The sequence below is a fragment of the Diceros bicornis genome, chromosome 5, assembly GCF_020826845.1.
Source record: "Diceros bicornis minor isolate mBicDic1 chromosome 5, mDicBic1.mat.cur, whole genome shotgun sequence".
In the NCBI taxonomy this organism is placed as follows: Eukaryota; Metazoa; Chordata; class Mammalia; order Perissodactyla; family Rhinocerotidae; genus Diceros; species Diceros bicornis.
The window spans coordinates 39,667,077-39,686,511 of record NC_080744.1 but is presented as its reverse complement, the minus strand read 5'-3'; the positions used below and the strand labels follow the sequence as shown (position 1 = coordinate 39,686,511).

The following is a 19,435-nucleotide window of genomic DNA, read 5'->3' as shown; positions in this document are numbered from 1 at the left end:
CCTCCCCCAACAATCCCAGCCACTGCCAAGAGGCATCCAGAGGGCGGAGCCCTGAGTCAGAGTATAAATTCCCCATCTCACCACTCAGCTGGAGAGCCGCCACGATGCTCCAGAGGCAGATGCCCTCCTGGGTCTTCCACTACCTGCCAGACCCATGCCAAGCAGAAGATGGCAGGCCTTCAGCCACCTGTGCCTTGGAGGTGAGGGGGCAGTGCTGGGTGGGTGGGGCCAGGAGCTGAGGCCAGGAGCTGAGGGCTGGGAGCATCGTAGACTCTGGAGACATGGAGCACCTGGGCTGGGGCAGCCCCTACCTAGCACCTGGGGACACGGTCTGGCCCAGCTGGGGCTCGGGCTCCTGGGTGTACGGCCCAGCTGAGGGTACTCACGGGCTTGATAAGGCACCGTGGAGCAGCTCAGGGTCACCCTGGGACCAGGCCAGCACCCAGGTAGACAGTGCTCAGCACTGCCAGGGGTGGATCCACCTTTCCCTATCCTGGCGGCAAGTGGGCATATACCCTGTAGACATCCGAAACTGCCATGCTGTGTGAGGGTGTGGTGTCTGGTGAGGATCAGTGGCATTGCCAATCTGTCACCATCAGCCAAGAAGCGTCCCATCTGGGTCTATGGTCAAGACTCCTGGGTCCATCCAACTCCTTGCAGCCTCTCAGGGAGACCCCAGGTCCATGGGTGGGGATGCCGGAGTTCTGGACCAGCTCTGGCTCAGCTTTCTCATTTACCTCAATCTCCCAATTTGCCGTGGTAGGCACACCATGGCGAGGACTGTCAGCAGTAACTTCTTCCTCATCCCCATCCCCCAGCCCACACTAAATCACCAAGTGAGATGAGTGATGCCCTGAACTTGTCCCTTTGGAGTGGGAGATGGAGACCCTGCTCAGTCTCCAAGGAGCCCAAGGAGGGGAGCTTCATGCTGCCTGGTGCCCAGTGCTCCCCTGCCCTGGCCAGGATAGACATCATCTTCTGGGGTGTGCCCATGTTTCCCCACAGCCCTTGGGGGGCTGGAAGGGCCTCTAGTCAGCACTTGCTCCTGCCTCTCCAGTCTTCTTGAGACTCCTGGAACCTGGGCTGGGAGAGATCTTCCACAGAAAGGACAGAGCCTACCTTGAAGCGGGGAGTGAAGCAATTGAGAACTGCACCTGTCCCTTTCAGGTCCTGGGGGGTCCACATGACTCTGAGCTTGGACTTCTTGCCCTGACTCCTCACCTAGCCTGGGTGATGAGAAGGAAAACTGCCATGGTAGCTCTTCCCAGGTGACCCCTGGTCTGGCATGTTGCTCAGACTAGCTGGGAATGCTCTGGGATCCCATAAAGTCTCCATCCCAATGGTCTCCTTTTAGGGAGGGCCCACACCTCCTGGAAGCTGTCCTTTTAGCGAGGGCCCACACCTCCTGGAAGCTGTTCTGAGCTCTGACACAGTTGTTGCAAGGAACTGTTGGAAACACCCAGCTCCCTGGGGAGGAGGAGGTGGCATCACCAACCAGGCCTGCCCTGAGAGGCCCTGGGGAGGGGAGTTCCCACAGGCTCCCTGGGAGCTGTCTTCCCTTCTCCAGGACCCCAGACCACATGAGATAGTTTGGTTAGAGTATGCCTGGTGCAGGGATGGGCATCAGACCTGCCACCTCTGAAACGTGGTTGTCAGACCCTCCCCCCAACTTCCACCCTACCTGAGAGCCCGACCCTGGAAGCCCATCTGTAACTAAACATTCTTCTGACTGATCTGTGGTGACAGCTAGACTCTTGGGGTATAGGGAGAGCCCCGAATTGGGAGCTGAGGGTTTTACTCCTGCCTCTGTTATTAACTAGTCTAGTGCATGACCTGGAGCAAGCTTTTAGCTGGTTCGGTTAATTTACGGTGAGAGCCAGCCTCCAGGTGGACGGAAAGCACGCTGCCCCGCGGTCAGGTAGACCTGTACCTGAGTCCCAGCCCTGCCACTTCCAGGCCGTGTGACCCTGTGTGAGATGCAATCTCCATAAACCCAGTCTTCTCCTCTGCAAAGCAGGGATAATGGGACCTTCCTCGGAGTGTGGTTGGAGGGGTAGATAAGAGCAGATGCAATGCACCCCATGTGGAGTGAGGGCCTGGCACACTAGAAACGGGTGATGAATTGTGTTCCCCAACCTGCCCACCAAGGTCCTATCTGTAAAGTTAGGGGGTGGGAGGGCTAATATTGAATTGCATAATAGCCAATCCTGAAAGTCAAGGGGCTACATCTTTTCCATATGAGCTGGCAAGATCCCCCCATCCTGAGTAGGTCTCAGGGGAAATGGAGTCCTTGCAAGATCAGCCCTGGGGACCAAGGCCAGGGAGGAGGCTGGAGTGTGTGTGTCTGCAGTCCGAGCAATGGGACCTCTCTCCCACATGGCTTCCCAGAAAACTACTATCCAACCCATCCTCCCCACACAGCTATACTGGTTATTAAAGTGTCTAAATATTGTGTCTGTACTATTTGCCAAATTGTTCCTGCCCTGAACTCCAACCTCCTGAGTGCTCCCTGGTCCTTACCCCAGGACCCTCCAATGCCCCCATGAACTGAAGGATTAATTCCCATCCCTGCTCCAGGGCTGCAGCCCAGCTGGCTCAGCACCTGGCCGTGCCTGTGGTTAAATATTTTGACTTTCACCCTGATACCCAGCCAGGGCATCCTATCCTAGGGACGGGCTTGTCCAAGTCCCTAAAGGTTTTACCTTGACCACACCATGAGCTACCTCATAGACGGGTTCCGTAATCTCGCTGGTTTCTGGTTCCCATCTGCACAGTCACAGATGCTGTGCTTTGTTCTATTGGATCTTTCCACTGTGTATCAATTACCTCTGGGGCCACGAAGTTTTGCTTATCTCAACCACCACTCCAATTGAGCTGATTATATCGGGAACAAAATATGTACATTCATTTTAATCCAAGAAGGTCATTTTTCACAGACCTGGTTCCTGGAATCATCTGGGCCCAAGACCTGAGTCCCATGTTCCCACTGCCTTCCTCCCAGCATGGCCCCTCCTGGCTATTTCTCAACCCCCCCTGCCAGGTTCTGTCTCCCTGCTGGCAAGATGTAAGAGCACTTTGTAGAGTGCTGTGAAATTGGGTCTTTCCTGCAAATTCCTGAGTTAGAAGGTATGAGCTAAGGCTCAAGGAGGACCACAAAGGAGCCCTCTGTGTCTCCTGCAAAATGGAACTTCTCCAAGAACCCTTAGGTTCTGATGTGCTCTGCTGTTTAAAAAAGAGAGAGATTGTGGAAGGTGTCAGAGAAATGCTGCTAGTAAGAGGACTCCCAGTAAAAGGACTCCAGAGTTTGGGGGCTATTTTTGGGCGCTGAGGGATTCAGAGTGAAAAGAGGAATCTGTCAGGAAAGTAAATTCTAAGAGGAAAAGACGGAGAAAGAGGAGATGAGGGCAAGCAGCACCTGAATTCACATTTGCCAGGGGCTGCTTTCAAGTGATGTGACAATACAGTAGTGGTTATGAACACGGGCCAGAGAATTAGAACTGGATTCCAACTTGGGTTCCTCTGATTCTAGCTGAGTGCTGCCTGTCAAAGGACCTAGGCTCAGATTCTCCATCCGTAAAGTGAGGCTAAGAATAACTGCTTCGTGGGAGTGTCCTAAGGATCGAGCAGATAAAATGTAGAGATTATATACACAAGCCTTAGCATATGGCAGACACTCAACAGAGGGTAACTGATGTTGTTAGTGCTGCTGAGTTAGGGTAGGAAGAAATGGTCTTTGGAAGGTATCAGGGTCAGCTGACAGCAGAGAACATTTCCTGGAAGACAGGGAGACCTCTAGTGAGGTCCTACAGGAAGCTGTGGAGGCTCGTTCCCTTCAGACAAGACACAAGGAAGCCGGGCAGGGCCAAGGGCCGCCCCTCCTGGAGGCAAGAGAAGGGCTGTGACGGCCACGAGGACCATGGCCCCGGGTTCAGAGACCTTGAACACTATGAAATATCCCTGAAGACTGACCCCTGCCTGGACTGAGGCTTCCGATGGCTCCCCACTTGAACTCTAGCTGCCCTCTGAGAAAGTGGGCCAATGGGAATAGGCTTTACCAGAACTGCTTTGCTGATGAAAGCTGACTCCTGCCTCCTCACCAGATCAGACCAGGATGACCGCTCTGCCCGGGTGTGGAGTGAGAAATGAGGAGCCCATGCGCCCAGAGGGGTTCTGGCCAAAGGCCACAGCCACATTTCCAGAACCAGAGGAGAAGTGGGGGTGTGGCCTTCGACCCAAGGTACAAAGCTCAAAGCAAAGCCATTAGAGCCAGTTATTGACCATGAAGACATTCACTATTTCAGAGTTAATCTCACAGAAGATCCTCAGACCTATGTATGCCTGCCAGTCTGGCTTTTGTTCTGATTTTGAGGCAGCTGTTGGGGAGAGAGGAGGAAGAGACCCTAAAATCGACTTACATATCTATCTCGGAGACTAAGTAACAGCCTTCCCAGGGTCCTCGTTCTATTGTTGCTGGTTAGAATGAAGCCCCAGGAGAGGCTAGAAGGACAGACATCAAAACAATAACAGTAATTGTCTCTGAGTGGTGGGATTACGAGGACCCTTTTTTTTCCTTCATACTTTTATGTTTTCCTCCAAACCCCAATATTATTTTAAATAGAGAAGAATCACAACCTTTTAAAAAGGTATGAAGTGATTCTAGCAACATGGAGTAGACTGTGTGGAGTATAGAGGGTTCCAGCTCAGAGGTCTCTATAAATAGAATCGTTTGGTCAGTTGGAAGAGTCCAATGGCATCTGCCATGGGCACAGGTTGGGAGAAGACAGTAAAAAGATCTGTCTAAGCCTGGGCAAACTCTTAGGGAAAGGGCTGCCAATCCTGAGATTCAAACAGGAAAGGCATGGACCAAGCGGAACAAAACCAGGAAAAGTTCAGGAAAGACATGAACAGAACAGGCATGAAGCTGTCCCTCTTCCAGGCTGTGCTGGCTCAGAGTCGGGTGAGGAGAAAGCCCCTCACCTGGCCGCCTTGGGTCCCCTGGGGACCAGAGGAGTCCTCCAGAGCCCAGAAACGTGGATTGACTGGGGGAGGCTTCTTGAGTCGAGTGGTGAGAGCCTGTGGCCAGCCTGAGCTACTCTCTCCGTCAAGGCCACCTGACATCATGGCCTGAAGAGTGAGTCCACTGTCCTCTCAATCCACAGAGGGGGCTGTCTCCTTGCCATCTGCTGACAGTGAGGGTCATCCGGATGAAAAACATCCGACAGGCTGATGTGGGTGAGTATTCTCTTCTCTCTTCCCTCCTTCTTCTCTGCTTATGGGGCCCAGATGGAGAGAGACCCTGGCTGAGAAATGGTCAGGGGTGTGTGTGTGTGTGTTTGCATACATGTGTGTGTATGTCCTATACTCAGGCTGTACACCAGGCTTTGGGGTTTATATCATTTTTCCAGGCCCCTCTCTCCAGCTGTAACCTTGGCACTGCCAGCCCCTGCAGTCTGCCTGCGTCCCAGAGCACGGTCCACCTCCCTCCCTCCCCCACTCTCTCCTCCTCACTCCCTCCTCCCTAGTATCCATTTCCAGGAGCACCAGCTTCTCCCATACTGGGCACTCCTTGCTTCTGCGTGAGTTTAGGAGCTGTTAGGGGTGAAGGGGAAGGAGAGGCCCTTAAGCATCATGGAGCCAGCTGCCAGCCTAGTCCCAGTGCCCCTTCTCAGGACATGGATCCCAGATTGGGTTCTGGAGTCAACGGCAGAAGCCCCACAGCACCCAGTTCCGCAGTTCAGCCTCATGGCTGTGGTTTGGCTCTCCAGGGCTGTTCCTGCCATTTCCTGGAAGCCTGAACCTCACCTTCATGCAACCCAGGCCACGGGGATCCAGGGAAGTCTCTGGCTTCAGGAAGAAACGAAGGCCTCTGGGTGAGGAGGATGCTCCCTCCACACCTGTCTCTCTCCTCAAGAAATCAGGAGAACCAAAAGCCCTCCGTATGCTGTCCTCATCTTTCCCCAATCCAGAAAGGAAACTTGGCCCTCAAGGAGGAGACAGCTCTGTGTCAAGGCCCCACGGCTGAGGGGGATCCCCACTCACTGGTGACCACACAGGAATGGCCCAAGGGTCACCAGCTTTCCCCAAAGCTCTGTTATACTCCCACTGCCCTCACCCCAGGATTCAGCTAGGCTGGGGAGGGCCTCAGAGGGGCAGAGAGAACACAGACCCGTGACCCCGAGAGTATGGAACGTGTTAACAAGGGGAGACATCTATCCTAAAGCCGTTATGGATTAGATAGTAGATGGCATTCTAATCTTGTCACTACAGAATTTAGAACTGGAGGACACTGAAAGCTGGGAGTGGCTAGAGAAGGCTGCATTGAGGACCTGGGGTCTGAGAGGGGCAGGGTGTGAGCATCCAGAGGCCGGGGAGCCCAATCTGCCAGGGGCGCCGTCCTGAGGAGGGGAGAGGAGCATCCCCTGAGCACCTGCTGGGGGCTGGCCTTGGGCCAGACGTCCAAACACCATTTGATCCTCCCGACAGACTGAGGGTAGTGCTGTGAGGCCCATTTTGCACATGAGGGTAATGATTGCCTAAAGTGGAAGCAGTGTTTGGTCCCAGGTCTGGAGAGCTGGGGAGCAGAGGGGACAAGCCAGGAGAAGGAGGCTGTGATACCAAACCAAATGGGCTCGCCTCCTGGTGAGTTAAATAAGACTCTACACCAGTGGAAGTTGTCTCACAAAGTAAAGTATATTTGCAGCAAATAGGAGGCCATGAGGAGTCATTTCCAAAGTCATGGCGTCCCTGAACAAAGGGAAGCAGGAATTTTTATTTCAGATGGGGAACGAATATTCAAAAGGGAAAGGCGGGTATTAACTTGTGCAGGCTCAGTTGAAGAACATGCTTCCACATACACTGCAGATTACAGCTTAATCTCCTCCTGAAGAGATCTTCATTTTAAAATTAAGGCAAGGTCAGGGGGGTACCACTTGTAGGGAGGCTTGGTTAGCTTCAGGGTGGTTGCTGGTTGTGTCTCCTTAACATAAAAACAGTTAAATGCTTCCAAACTCACCCTTGAGTTCCTTTCACTAGTCTGTGAAAGCAAGGGCCAGTTGGTGGAGAGCCAGGCAGCCAGGCAGAGGGGGTTTCCTGCTTTAAGTGAGGGGGCACCTGAGTTCTTGAGGAAGGGATCACATGACTTCCTGAGGGCTCATATGCAGATTGTGCTGCACAGAGGTGGGGAGAGGCTGAGGAACTCGCTAGGAAACTGTTGTTGCAATGCAGGGATGAGTGTGAAGGGCGGAAGAGGGAGGGCCCTGGAGTCCCAGAGAAAGCATCAGGCAGGATTCTGCCTGGGTACCCTGGAGGACGAAGGTGTCCAGAGCCCGTGCCAGGGGGAGCAGTTCCAGCAAAAGTCCAGTTTGGGCCTGGGTCTGCCAAGAGACCGACCAGAGGGCTCAGGACTTCTCAGGCTTCTCGGGGCCTTCCAGCCCCCAGTGAGTGATCTGAGGCCTGGAAGTGTCCCCTGGACCTGGGGCCTGGCTGCCTTTCTTGCCCATGCCATGGAGTGTCACTCAGACACTTCACTCCCTCTCAGGCAGAGTTCACCCCACTCCCCTTGGGGACAACCACAGCTCCCACAGGCCCACAGCTGCACTTGCCTGCCTCCACCCCTCTTGATGTGTGTCTGTCCCAGCCCTGCAGGTCACCCTGGCTGCATGCTCTCATGACATTCATGCACCTGTGTGCTCAGACTTCCCCAGTGTCCAGGGCCTTTTCTTCTGTCTTCTCCCTGCCACAGCTGTCACCTGCAGACCCCAGAGGTGGGGATCCGGCTGGGGGAGCAGGCAGCCAGAGAAACAGGCAGATGTCTGGCTCTCCCATCCCCTCTCTCCCTTCCCCACCTGCCCCTCTGGCACACAGGCTGCCTCTGGGAGGGGTACCCTGTCCCCTTTGGGAAGGCTGTTATTGTTTATGTTTTCCTCATTTCCCCTGAGGAACAGGATGGGGGGCATGTATGATGTCTGGGGGTGTCCACACAGGTCACGCTGTGTCTGGAGCCTACAGGGGTCATGGCCTGGGCTCTGTTGCTGCCTTGCCTGGGTTGGGTTTGAGACTCTCCTGATGCCTTTCAGGCCCTGACTTACTCTCGCCCCAAATGTGTCCCTTCTAGTGTCAATCAAAAATGAGGTCCCCTCTTGCTTAGTCCTCGAACGTGTGCCTGAGTTCCCCAAGATTTGAAAGAACCTGAAAGGGATGAGATTCAGGGATGAGTCTCTCCTCAAGGAGCACGCCACCCAGCCCTAGCCCAGGACTTGGAGAGTGTCAGCCCGGAAACCTCCCAGCTGTCAAGAGTTTTAATAAATTAAACTTTTTTTGTGTGTGAGGACAATCAGCCCTGAGCTATCTGTTCCCAATCCTCCACCTTTTTTTTTCACCAAAGCCCAAGTAGATAGTTGTATGTCATAGTTGCACATCCTTCTAGTTGCTGTATGTGGGATGGCGCCTCAGCATGGCCAGACAAGTGGTGCGTTGGTGCACGCCCAGGATCCGAACCCGGGCCTCCAGTAGCGGAGCGCGCACACTTAACCACTAAGCCACAGGGCCGACCCCAATAAATTAAACTTTTAATTTATAAACTAAAACTCACACCAGCACCCCATGGGGTGTGAGGCAGGTGTCTCCAGAGGTATCAGGGAGACAATGTCCTCATCCTCTGTAGAGGTCACTGAGTCATCTTTGCCACCCACACTCCAGGAAAGGAGACATCATTCAGATGACCCCGCCCTCTGTCACTGCCTGAGGAACAACGATTAGGACCCATCCATGCCTGGGAAATCCCCTGCAGTCCCTGAAATTCTCAGAATTGGGTCATTGCTGCTTAACCATTCTTCATTGCCAACACCTCAGTCAGCATCCTTACGGTCAGCTAATGATGTCTGCCCCAGATAGTCAACCTTCCTCCATCATCCCTCCATCCCCAGGATTACCCTCTCCTGGGGCTGCACTCTCCTGCTTCCCCATGTTATGGGGGAGGAGGAAGGAGAGCTCTCTGTGAAGGAACTGAAAAACAAATTTTTTTGGGTGCGTGAGGAAGATCAGCCCTGAGCTAACATCCATGCCAATCCTTCTCTTTTTGCTGAGGAAGACTGGCCCTGGGCTGACATCTGTGCCTATCTTCCTCCACTTTATATGGGATGCCGCCACAGCACCGCCTGACAAGTGGTGCATCGGTGTGCGCCCGGGACCTGAACCTGGGCCGCCAGCAGTGGAGCGCGAGCACTTAACTGCTACGCCACGGGGCCGGACCCTGAAAAATGAGTTAGTGTTTGAAGTGTAGGTGTCTGATCAATCCTGTCTGTTCCAGGAGTATTTTTATCTTAACTAGAGATTTAAGCTTTAGGCCGAAAACACTGAGATTTTATTTAATGGGTTTAATGGGAGAATTTTAGGCATGGACTGATGATAAGAAAGGGATTTTAGAGGGAAAAGGGCCTTTCCAGGGTCCATCAAATCATGCTAAGCAAATGGGTGTAGAGTGGGTGGGGTCCCTGCCTGCAGACTCCTCACGTATAGGAGGCAGACCTGAAGAGAACCTTCCAGGCCCAGGAGGAGTGGCCAGTGTCCAGGCAAAGCCAAGGGAAGGGTCCAGGAGGACTGAGCCAGTCTCCAGTGAGTCTCCCTATGGGCAGAGCGATTACACATGCTGACTTGCTTACCTGTATCTGCGGTGACTCGGCCCAGAATTTCCGGGATACTGATACAGCGCTATAACAGGAAGTCAGGTTTTTCAGTTCATTCACTTATTCAACAAATGTTTTCCTGGTGCATGCTGACTATGTTCCCAGGGCTGCAAACACCCATCTCTCAGGCCTCCCAGCATTCAGCGAGAGGTGGAGACAGACATGCCCACTTGCCATTGCACGCAGGGTAGCCTGTGCTCCCCCAGGAGAAGAGCAGAGGGCTCTAGGCTCGGAGGGGCACCTGGCCCAGACTTGGGGGCTCAGGGAAGGCTTCCAGAGGAGGTGCCTTCTGAAACCTGAAGGGGCTAGCCAGGGGAAGGGTGGGTGAAAGTGGAAGAGAAGGGTGCTCTAGGCAGAAAGAATGGCAACATAGCATGGCACCTTCTGGACCTACAAGTGATTGGGTTTGGCTGGAGTCTAAAGTGTGGGGGAAGGGGAGGGTGGAACGACGAGGTAGAGACTGGGAAAGTGGGAGGGGCAGCCACGTTGAGTGGTTGGGACACCTTCCTGAGGGCAGATGGGAGCCATTGAAGGATCTTAAACTGGGGACTGATATGGTCAGATCTAAAAAGAGACCTCTGGTTTCTCTTGAGAAACCAGAAAAGATTAGAGGAGGGCAAGACAGGAGACAGAGTGCCCGATCAGGAAGCAGCAGCAGAGATGATGGTGGCCTGCACCAAGGCAGTGTCAGTGCAAGTAGGAAGTGGACAGGCTCAAGAAGTCCAAGGAGTCAAATCGATTCCATGTGAGAGTCAAGGACAATGCTTGGTGTCTGGCCTGGACGCCTGAGCTGACAGTGAGGAGGAGCAGGCTGGGCATGGAGGGGATGCGTGGGGATGATGAGGTCATCATTTTCTTTTGACTCTGTTGGGTTTTGGTCATTCTTTGTGTCTGGATTAAATGATAATTATGACATCTAAAGGACAGTGTCATCTCATCTTTATTCAAAAGGAGGAGGGCTGTGAATTCCAATTCACTGAATGGTGAGCCCTCAAAGATTAACCAGACATCGGGGATGAAATCAGAAGCTAGGGATGCTTGTGATGCAAACCGTGGTTATTAACTCTGATAAAATTCTCAGCGTAGTGACAACGTAGGACTAAGTCAGTCCAGGGGCACACCTCTAGTTCCACTCTCACAGGACATTATCAATAATAATTACAATCCGTTTGACTCAGTCCTACCAGTACAGAACTCCTGTCCTCGCATCAGCTTTACCATCTGGAGGACTTTCTGACCCTGGAAACTGTATTGACTTTTACCACTTTCTACATATCTGGTGTGTATCCTGGAAATTACCCCAGCAGATTGCGAGGAGAGTGAAAAGGATAGTCATAGCACCTCTTCCTCCCTCCTCCCAGGTAGAATGGAGGGAGAGAACCAGGCCAGACTATTTTTCACCTTATGCCTTCTATTGCTCCAACCAGAAGACCTGGGAGGCCTTCCTCCACTTTGTGAGGGACTGTTGGGATCAAAGCCTTTGTCCCTTCTCCAGAGCACATTCAGCAGCAGCATCCTTGGGTTGTTCATTTCAAATGAGAAACAAAGTACGTGGCCTCAGATGAGAGGGTTTCTTGGGTCGCACCCCTCGTGCTGGGAGACCAGTGTAGGTATGAAGAGGCCAGCAGGGTGCAGTTGAGACATTAAGTCACATGTGGATGGTGGTCCCTGCTCCTAGATGCTGCTGAATAGCTTGTTCCCCCAAGCCTTCTCCCATCGGGGCCCTCTGGGCTGACTCACAGCAGACTGTGTCCCTTCTAATCCTTGCTTCTCCTCAGCCCAGAGGAAGAGGTGGGCCCCACTTTGGTTTCCCTGGTGCGTTGGGCTAAGGCAAGAGGTAAACTGGACCCTGTGGGCTGGTCCTCTAGATCTTCCCCTGGCAGAGGGAAAACTACGTGGTCATGGCTTGTCCCAAACCAGCAGGTGTTTGCTCGGAGAACTAGGGAGCTTCTGATAAGAGCCAGAGGCCATCTGTGTCCATGAGAATGGTCAGCGGGACCTAGGTCCCCCTCTGTGAAACCTCTAGCCTGCAGGCTATGGCTTTCTTGGAGTTCTGGGACAAAAGTCTCTAGAGAGTCAGAGCCATGAGTCAGGAGGGGACCTGAAGCTGAGATGATGCCTTGCTCTGGAAGTGACTTGCCTGAACTTCTCTTCTGACTCTACACTCTCCTCTCTGGACCTAGATTGGCTCCTCACCTTCCCTCCCACCCTTGTTTCCTTGGACAGTGAGCCAGACAGACTGCTTTGTGAGCCTCTGGCTGCCCACCGCCTCTCATGAGAGGCTGAGGACTAGGACCATCTCCAACTGTCCAAACCCAGAGTGGAATGAATCCTTCAACTTCCAGATCCAGAGCCAAGTGAAGGTGAGAAGTGGAGGCTGCCCTGCCTGCATTTCTATCCCCCTCCTTGCCTGCTGGTCCTTCTCTTTGCTTGTGTGTCCTTCTTATGCCTTCTTATGTTTGTTCTTCTTTCTACCTGCATCTTGTCCTTCTATCGACCTGTCGTCCCACTCACCCACTTCTTCCTTCGGCCTGTCTCATATTCGTCCCTCTAGCTCTACTTCTTTCCTGTCTCTCTTGTCCTTCTACCTAATTGCTGCTGGACCTGGGTGTCTCCTGCTCCAAAACAGAGTGTGCTTCCAGAACATGCTCCAAGTAAGAGAATACACAGAGGGGAAGAGCCATTCTATTCACTAGGTCCAAGGCCAGTCTAATTCCAGCCAGAGGGTTTTCTCTATCTTAAATCCTTTTTAGATGGCTTTATTATTTCCATTTCCTTGGGTGTGTGTTATTTTATTTGTTGAGTTGTTGTTTCATGGTGTTGGTCTTCTTCAGATATATGACGACTCTAAGTTGAGTCCACATATCCTGTGGGAGAATTCTCCCTTAAGCATCCTGAGTTGTGACTGCCTCAGCAGAGTGCCCTTAAAACAAACTTGGCCTCATCATGGAGGCATCAACCCCAGTCTTGGGGCACTTGAGGCTCGATGCTTCCAGCTTGCTACTTCCATATCTTAGGGAGGATTCTTCATTTCTGGTTCGTAATGAGTCATTTTTGCTTTCAAGAAGGGCTTTATATTTATTATTTTAAAAATATCTCTTCTATCATATTTATGGTTTTGGTGAGGGAGGGGGATTTTGGTGTGGGCTCAATCTGCCATCTTGAAATCAGAATTTGGGCTTCATTGTGTAAAGATCTATGGAGCTGCTCATATGGGTCTATGGAGTTAGTTCTGGGACACATCTGGGTTTCTGGTAATTACAAGGTCAACAGATCTCATTCAGTAGGGAACCATCAGAACCACTTATGTCCACTAGACAGGGACCAAAGAGGCAAACCCAGCCCTAACCCACATCTCCCAGGATCCTTGGAACAAGAGGCCTCAAAGGCTAACCCATATCACCTGAGACCACTGACCTCAGAGTTCAGCCGGATGACAGGGTAGCTGCTTACCTCTTAGTATGCTGCTTTGGAACCATCCACGAGACCTCATTAGGAGCTGATGAGCCGAAGGATGGACTTCAAACACCTCACCTCAACCCCATCAAGTATCAGAACCCTTATAATATTTGCCACATCACTCCTCTGGATTGTTAAGATGTTAGCTTCCCTGAACTGGATTTTCTAGCATCAAATGGGCTATCTTCAGCTCCTGGGGCCCCAGTGTTGGACACATTCTATGTCTTGGCAACGGTCTTGCTTGCTGCCTTCCATCATTCCCCTAGGTGAAATGAAATCCCTCACACTTCACAGACCCCTGCCAAGCTTGCAGAAGAGCAAAGTTCTCCAGCAGGAGAGTCAGAGCAGGAGGGCAGGAAGGTTTCAGAGATTTGGAAAGGAGGGAATAGACGCTTTCCTCCATTAATACATTTACCTACAAATGTCTCTCACACCTGAGCAGGGACCTCTGTGCTGGTCTCCATCCCTCAGACCCACCTCCTCACTAGGACTGAGGTCAGGCCCCTCATCCTGGGAATGGGCCAGTGCAACCACAGTAACCAGATTGCACTCTCCCTTCTCCCCTAGAATGTGCTAGAGCTGAGCGTCTGTGATGAAGACACAGTGACACCAGATGACCATCTCCTGACAGTTCTCTATGACCTCACCAAGCTCTGCTTCCGAAAGAAAACCCACGTGAAGTTCCCACTCAATCCAGAGGTGGGTACATGTGCCCAGGCCTTCAGACTCCCGCCTCATGAGGAGCAGCTGGTTATTCCCATGGTGCCATTCCATGGGCTCCTCTCTGTGTAGCCAAGTCGGGAAAAGATAGTGCTGCTTGTTCAAATCCCAGTGCTATCACTTACTACCTGTGTGAACTTGTGGAAATTACTTAATTCCCTGAGTTCTATTTCCTCATCAATACAATGGTGATAACAATACCTACCACACAGGGTCATTTTGAGATTCAAATGGGAAAACATAATTAAGGCACCCAGCACTCTTCATGGTACAAAATGGAGAGGTGGTTAGTGTTGGTTCCCTTTCTTCCCTCAGAGTCTTGCTGCTGGGATGGCCCAGGGGACAGACGATAGATGAGGGTAAAGAAGGCAAATCTGCAAGTCAGAGATACTCAGAGCTGGAAAGGACCACGACATTATCGATTCAATCATTTGACAAATACGTGAACGCCTACTATGGGCCAGGCATTGTTCCAGGCACTGGGGACACGTCAGGGGACAAATATCCCTGCCCTCACCTGGCTTATATTCTGGTGGGGAAATTAAGGTCCAATAAGGTCAGGACTTCCCGAGGTTGCACAGCAAGGGCTGTGAAGCAGTAGAGGAGGGCAGGGCCCCTACCCTTTGGAGTTGAGCTTGCTGGGGGCAATATCTCAGCTCTCCCTTGCCCCAGGCACTGAGCCCCCTGGGAAGGCAGGAGAGCAGTGGGAAGCTGGAAATGTTCTGGGGCAGAGGAATTTGCATGTTGGGGTTGGGGGTCAACTCCATACCCTGACCCTCCCCTGGGTTGTCAGTGGTGTTCCTGATATCAAAGACTTGGGGACAAAGAGAGGCAGTGGGGACAAGAAGAGCAGGGAGCAGCTGCCCCGACTCCATGACAGCAGCACAGCCACGTGGGAAGCACAGGGACAGATGCGCAGGGGCTCCTGGGGCAGCAGAAGGTCCTGGTATGCAGAGAGGTGCAGACACAGCTCACAGCGGTCTTCCTTCCTCCCCTGCCAGGGCATGGAGGAGCTGGAGGTGGAGTTCCTGCTGGAGGAGAGGTGAGTAGGCCCGGGGCCCCAGGGCTCCACCAAGGTCCTGACCCCCAAGTAGCTTCTGGGCACAGGCATTGCACAGCCTGGTCCACCTTTTTGCTGTCCTCCCCTCTTCTACTCTCACCCCTGGCCTCCTCACTGCGCCTTGGAGTCACTTGGAAGCTTCTAAATACTGTAGGTGCCTGGGCCCCACCCCTACTGATCCCATTCTACTGACGTCAGTGTTGTTTTAAGGATCTAGTCCTCTGGCCATATCATCGGCCTCAGCTCCCCTGCATTTCTGAGAGTGGCCTCTGGGAAGAACTCCTGCCACTGTGGTGACGGGGACCTTGTTGACGCCAGGCTGAAAAAGAGATCAGGACACAGAGGTCCTCCTTGACCCAGAACTGGTAGAACAAACTCCCCCAAACCCTGGCCTGAAGCACCCTCTGCAGCCACCTCTGGAACCAAGTCAGGTGGAGGCTAAGGCCCAACATGTGGGGTTATTGCCCATCATTTTCAGTAAGGAAGATGACCCAGGGTCTTGGAGGTATGACCATGCTGGAGGATTGAGTGGAACTGGGTCACAGAGCTGGAGATGGGAACAAGGAGAGGACAGAGAGAGAAGGAAAGGAAGGAGCAGTGAGGGAGGGGAGCAGGGCCCCTGCCCAGAGGGGACAAGCCTGCCCCAGGATGGCAGTGTGCTTTGTGATCAGCAGCCGGCTCCTCCCCTCCTCTTAGCCCTGGCAGGGCTAAGCCCTCTGGACTTATGATCAGCTGGGGACAGGGGAGGACAACAGGCAGGAGCTGGAACAGGAAGGCTTGTAGAATTCCACTCTGCCTAGGGGCTCCGTGCCTCGGTTCCCATCAACAGCTGATGAACTAATTAACATCAACTTTATTTGTTTCACCATGAAGAAAATCTTGGCTCTCTCCTCCAGTTCTTGGTTTGATAGGACTTTTAGTGGGGAAAAAAAAGTCTTTGGCTGAGTTAGAAAGTGGCTTGCAAAATGAAACATGTCAAAATTGGTAATCAGAGTTGATCGGGAGACACAACCATCTTGGGCTTGATTTTGGCGAGGGAGGCTGTGGACTCCCCTAGACTAATCGTAACCTGGAGGCTTATATTTTCACTTTTGTAAACACAGGACATTTCATATTCACCAGGCCCGTCTCTGGCTGAGTCAGAACTGTTTATTAAATGCATAAATTAAATAAAGCACAGAAGGGAGAAGGGGTCAGTTTTGTACCAGCACAATTTACACCTGCTCAGGTGGCGGTTCCAGCCTTTTCTTGCAACCTGTTTATCCTCATAACTCCATGCAGTTGCATCTGGTTGGATATAAAGAACAATTATCCTTTAAGAAAAAAAAAGGAACTCTCCTATTCTTTCTAACCTATAAATCTATTTTTTTTTTCTGGACATTCTATTTAAAATGTATGCCAGTTTTCTCCTTGACTATCTACAGATCTAAGGTTTCTTAAGCCAGTACTTTTCATAAGGACTAAGAAGTCTCTGATATCTCATTATTGGCCCTAGGCAGGCTCTTTATCACCTTTGTGAGAAATCAGTCCAGAATGGTGTGACTGACCAGGAGTTCTCCTTTTGTTTTTCAGCCCCTCTCCACCTGAGACTCTCATCACCAATGGTGTACTGGTGGTAAGTGTCCTTCTAGGTTCCTGTAGCTCCAGAGGCCACATGTGGCGGCTGCTCTCAGGGGAACAGGACTGTGGGAGAGAACAGTTGGCCCAGAGCCCCCCAGGACTCAGACTGACTGAAGCCAGCCAAGGGGGCATGGGCAGTGGGGGGGTGGGGGATACAGCAGCTGGGCGCCTGATCCTGGGAAGGAAGGAGCTAAGACATCAGTCGCCCTGCCCCAGCATCCTGTATCCCACAACGACGACCCCTCCTCTCGGGAACCTCCCCAATAGAAGTACCCACAAGGAGGCAGCCTCCTCCCAGGGTCAGTCTCGGTCCCATTTTCCCCCAATCCAGTCTCTCTATAAGCACAAGTTCAGTGTTAAAAAGATTTTCATTGGGGCCGGCCCAGTGGCATAGTGGTCAAGTTCACGTACTCTGCTTTGGCGGCCCCGGGGTTCACAGGTTTGGATCCCGGGCGCGGACCTACACCCTGCTTATCAAGCCATGCTGTGGCAGGCATCCCACATATAAAGTAGAGGAAGATGGGCACGGATGTTAACCCAGGGCCAATTTTCCTCAGCAAAAAGAGGAAGATTGGCAACAGATGTTAGCTCAGGGCTGATCTTCCTCACCAAAAAAAAAAAAAAAAAACCAAAAGATTTTCATCATTCAGCTGTCAGTGCAGCCATTTCCATTAGATGCATCAAAAGCTTCAGGATTCAGGGGGATCGCCCAAAAAATCAGTCTTTGGGAGTTCTTGATAAAGGAATTTGACCTGCCTCTGCTTCTTTTTTTTTTTTTTTTTTATTTTTCCCCCAAAAGCCCCAGTAGATAGTTGTATGTCATAGCTGCACATCCTTCTAGTTGCTGCATGTGGGACACGGCCTCAGCATGGCCAGAGAAGCGGTGCGTCGGTGAGCGCCCCGGATCCGAACCCGGGCCGCCAGCATCGGAGCGCGCGCACTTAACCACCAAGCCCCGGGGCCGGCCCCTGCCTCTGCTTCTTTAGAAGGCTGTTTCATTAGAAGTTCTCACTTTCAAAGCCCAGAGTGGAATGTTCCTTCTTTTGGTTTTGGACCAAACCACTCCGGTTCCATCCCTGACCTGTCGCTGAGAACACAACCCCTAGTAAATGGTGACGGCACATCCTAGATTTTTCAGGACAGCTTCTTTGTCAAATACTCAATATCTGAATGAGATGACAGGCCTTAATTGGGTTCAGAAAATGTGGTCAACACACCCAGCGTTCCCCTGAGTGGGCTCAAAGTCAGGCCAGCGCTGGATTTATCCTCTCGTCCTTCATCTCCTCCTTTTGGCCTGGCAGAGCGAGGGGGAAGCTTGTGTTCAGAATGACCCTCCCTTCCTTTGTTTCAGGCTCGACAAGTCTCCCGCCTGGAGGTTCACACAAAATCCAGGAGGCGGAGGAAGAGTGGCAAAAGTGAGCCCTGGACTGCCTCTGCCTGCTGCGGGAGGGCTGTGCTGCTTCCCAGCCTAGTCAGCACCAGAGCTGGCCCCTCCACGGCTGCCCTGGGATCCATTGGGAACCAAGTTTTGGCCGAGACTCCTTGGGATCACCTCACTCTTAGGGGCTGTGAACCCCTGTCTTCTCCCCTGGTCTGTAAGGGTTGTGCCCTTCCAGGCACCCACAGGACCCTCAGAGCTTCCCAGCCGTGACAAGTGCCCTGGGCAGGGATCAGTGGCACAGTGCTGCCCGCTCTACCCAAACTGGTCTGCGCTGCACCTCTGCCAGACCAGGGATTCCCTGGGCCAAGTCGGTAGTCAGCACCCAGGGCCCCTCTAACTGTGCTCCTTCTTCTAGTCAGATTACAATTCATAGACAGTCCTAGCGTTTTACGGCTGGCAGAGACCTAAGAGATCCACAGATACGAGGCTCTCCAGCTCACTGCTCCATCAGATCCCACCCATGCAAGTCTTCCAGCCCTGTCCCGAGAAAGGAGAGTAGCACAGCCCGACAGACGCGGGAGAGGGATGGAGGAAGAGGCCTCCATTCCCAAACTGGCGGTTTAGTGAGGACCTGCCTTCAATGCAGTGGGAGGGTGACTCTGGGGCACCTCCTGGAGAAGCAGAACCTAGGCAGACTAGTCCAGAGGACTCAGCATCTCAGAGGGCTTTCTGGGGACCTCATTTGTCAACATCACACACAAGCCTTGTTAAAATGCAGATTCCCTGGCCCTACTCTGCTCTGCAGAATGAGACTCTCTGGGGTATTTTAACCAGTGCCCCAGGTGATTCTAAACCCCTGACCTGGGCGCCTCCAGCGAGGCTTTTTACTGGGTCAAAGTGGGGGTGGGAAGTGAGAGGCTTCCCAGGAGTCTCAGCTCTCTGGTCCTCTCTTCCAGAAAAGGACGTCCTGGTAACAGTGACAGAGTCCTTCGAGCACACCCAGCGCATCTCGCACTGCCTGGAGCCCTGCTGCCCGAACCCTGCCTGCTTCCACTACCCGAAGTACTTCCAGGCCCAGATTCATGTGGAGGTGCCCAAGAGTCAATGGAGCTGTAGGGTACAAGGCGGGGGGGCAGTGGGAGTGGTGCAGGGGACTGGGGCAGGCGGGGCTGCAGGAGGAGCCCCTCCCCCCATCACAGAGCCCGCCCATCCTTCCAGCCATGCTGCTGTGCGCCCAAGAAGACCGGCCCTGTCTGCCAGCCCCTCAATTGCCTCCCTGACAGCCAGGCGGTGACCCTGCCTGTGGTGAGGGCCTGAGTCTGGGCAGGGGCCCCTGAGCAGCTTAGCCTGGAGTTCCTGTGGCAGAAAGATGGGAAGAGCCGGGGGGGCCCGTGGGGGAAGGTGACTCAGGGTGGTCTCTCAGGAAGGCAAGAGGGGTCTTGCGGGGTAGGAGACTGGTGAGCTGCAGTGTGGAGCCAGAGAGGGTGTAGAGGCTGAGGTGGTGATGGTAGG

At 52.8% G+C, this 19,435-nt stretch overlaps 1 protein-coding gene across 2 annotated transcripts in view; it reads left to right on the top strand.

The window, feature by feature from the left end:
* PLA2G4E (phospholipase A2 group IVE) overlaps positions 1-19,435 on the top strand; it is a 62,304-nt gene that overhangs the window by 26,541 nt on the left and 16,328 nt on the right. Inside the window, exons 1-9 of one of the 2 annotated variants that reach the window (XM_058540452.1) lie at positions 105-200; positions 5,160-5,232; positions 11,910-12,046; positions 13,710-13,841; positions 14,864-14,904; positions 16,495-16,537; positions 17,894-17,957; positions 18,880-19,040; positions 19,142-19,228. In XM_058540452.1, coding sequence (XP_058396435.1) covers positions 105-200; positions 5,160-5,232; positions 11,910-12,046; positions 13,710-13,841; positions 14,864-14,904; positions 16,495-16,537; positions 17,894-17,957; positions 18,880-19,040; positions 19,142-19,228 — 834 coding nt within the window. Of the gene's footprint in view, positions 1-104; positions 201-5,159; positions 5,233-11,909; positions 12,047-13,709; positions 13,842-14,863; positions 14,905-16,494; positions 16,538-17,893; positions 17,958-18,879; positions 19,041-19,141; positions 19,229-19,435 lie in introns of those variants that run through there. The other variant, XM_058540451.1, reaches the window with a different exon arrangement.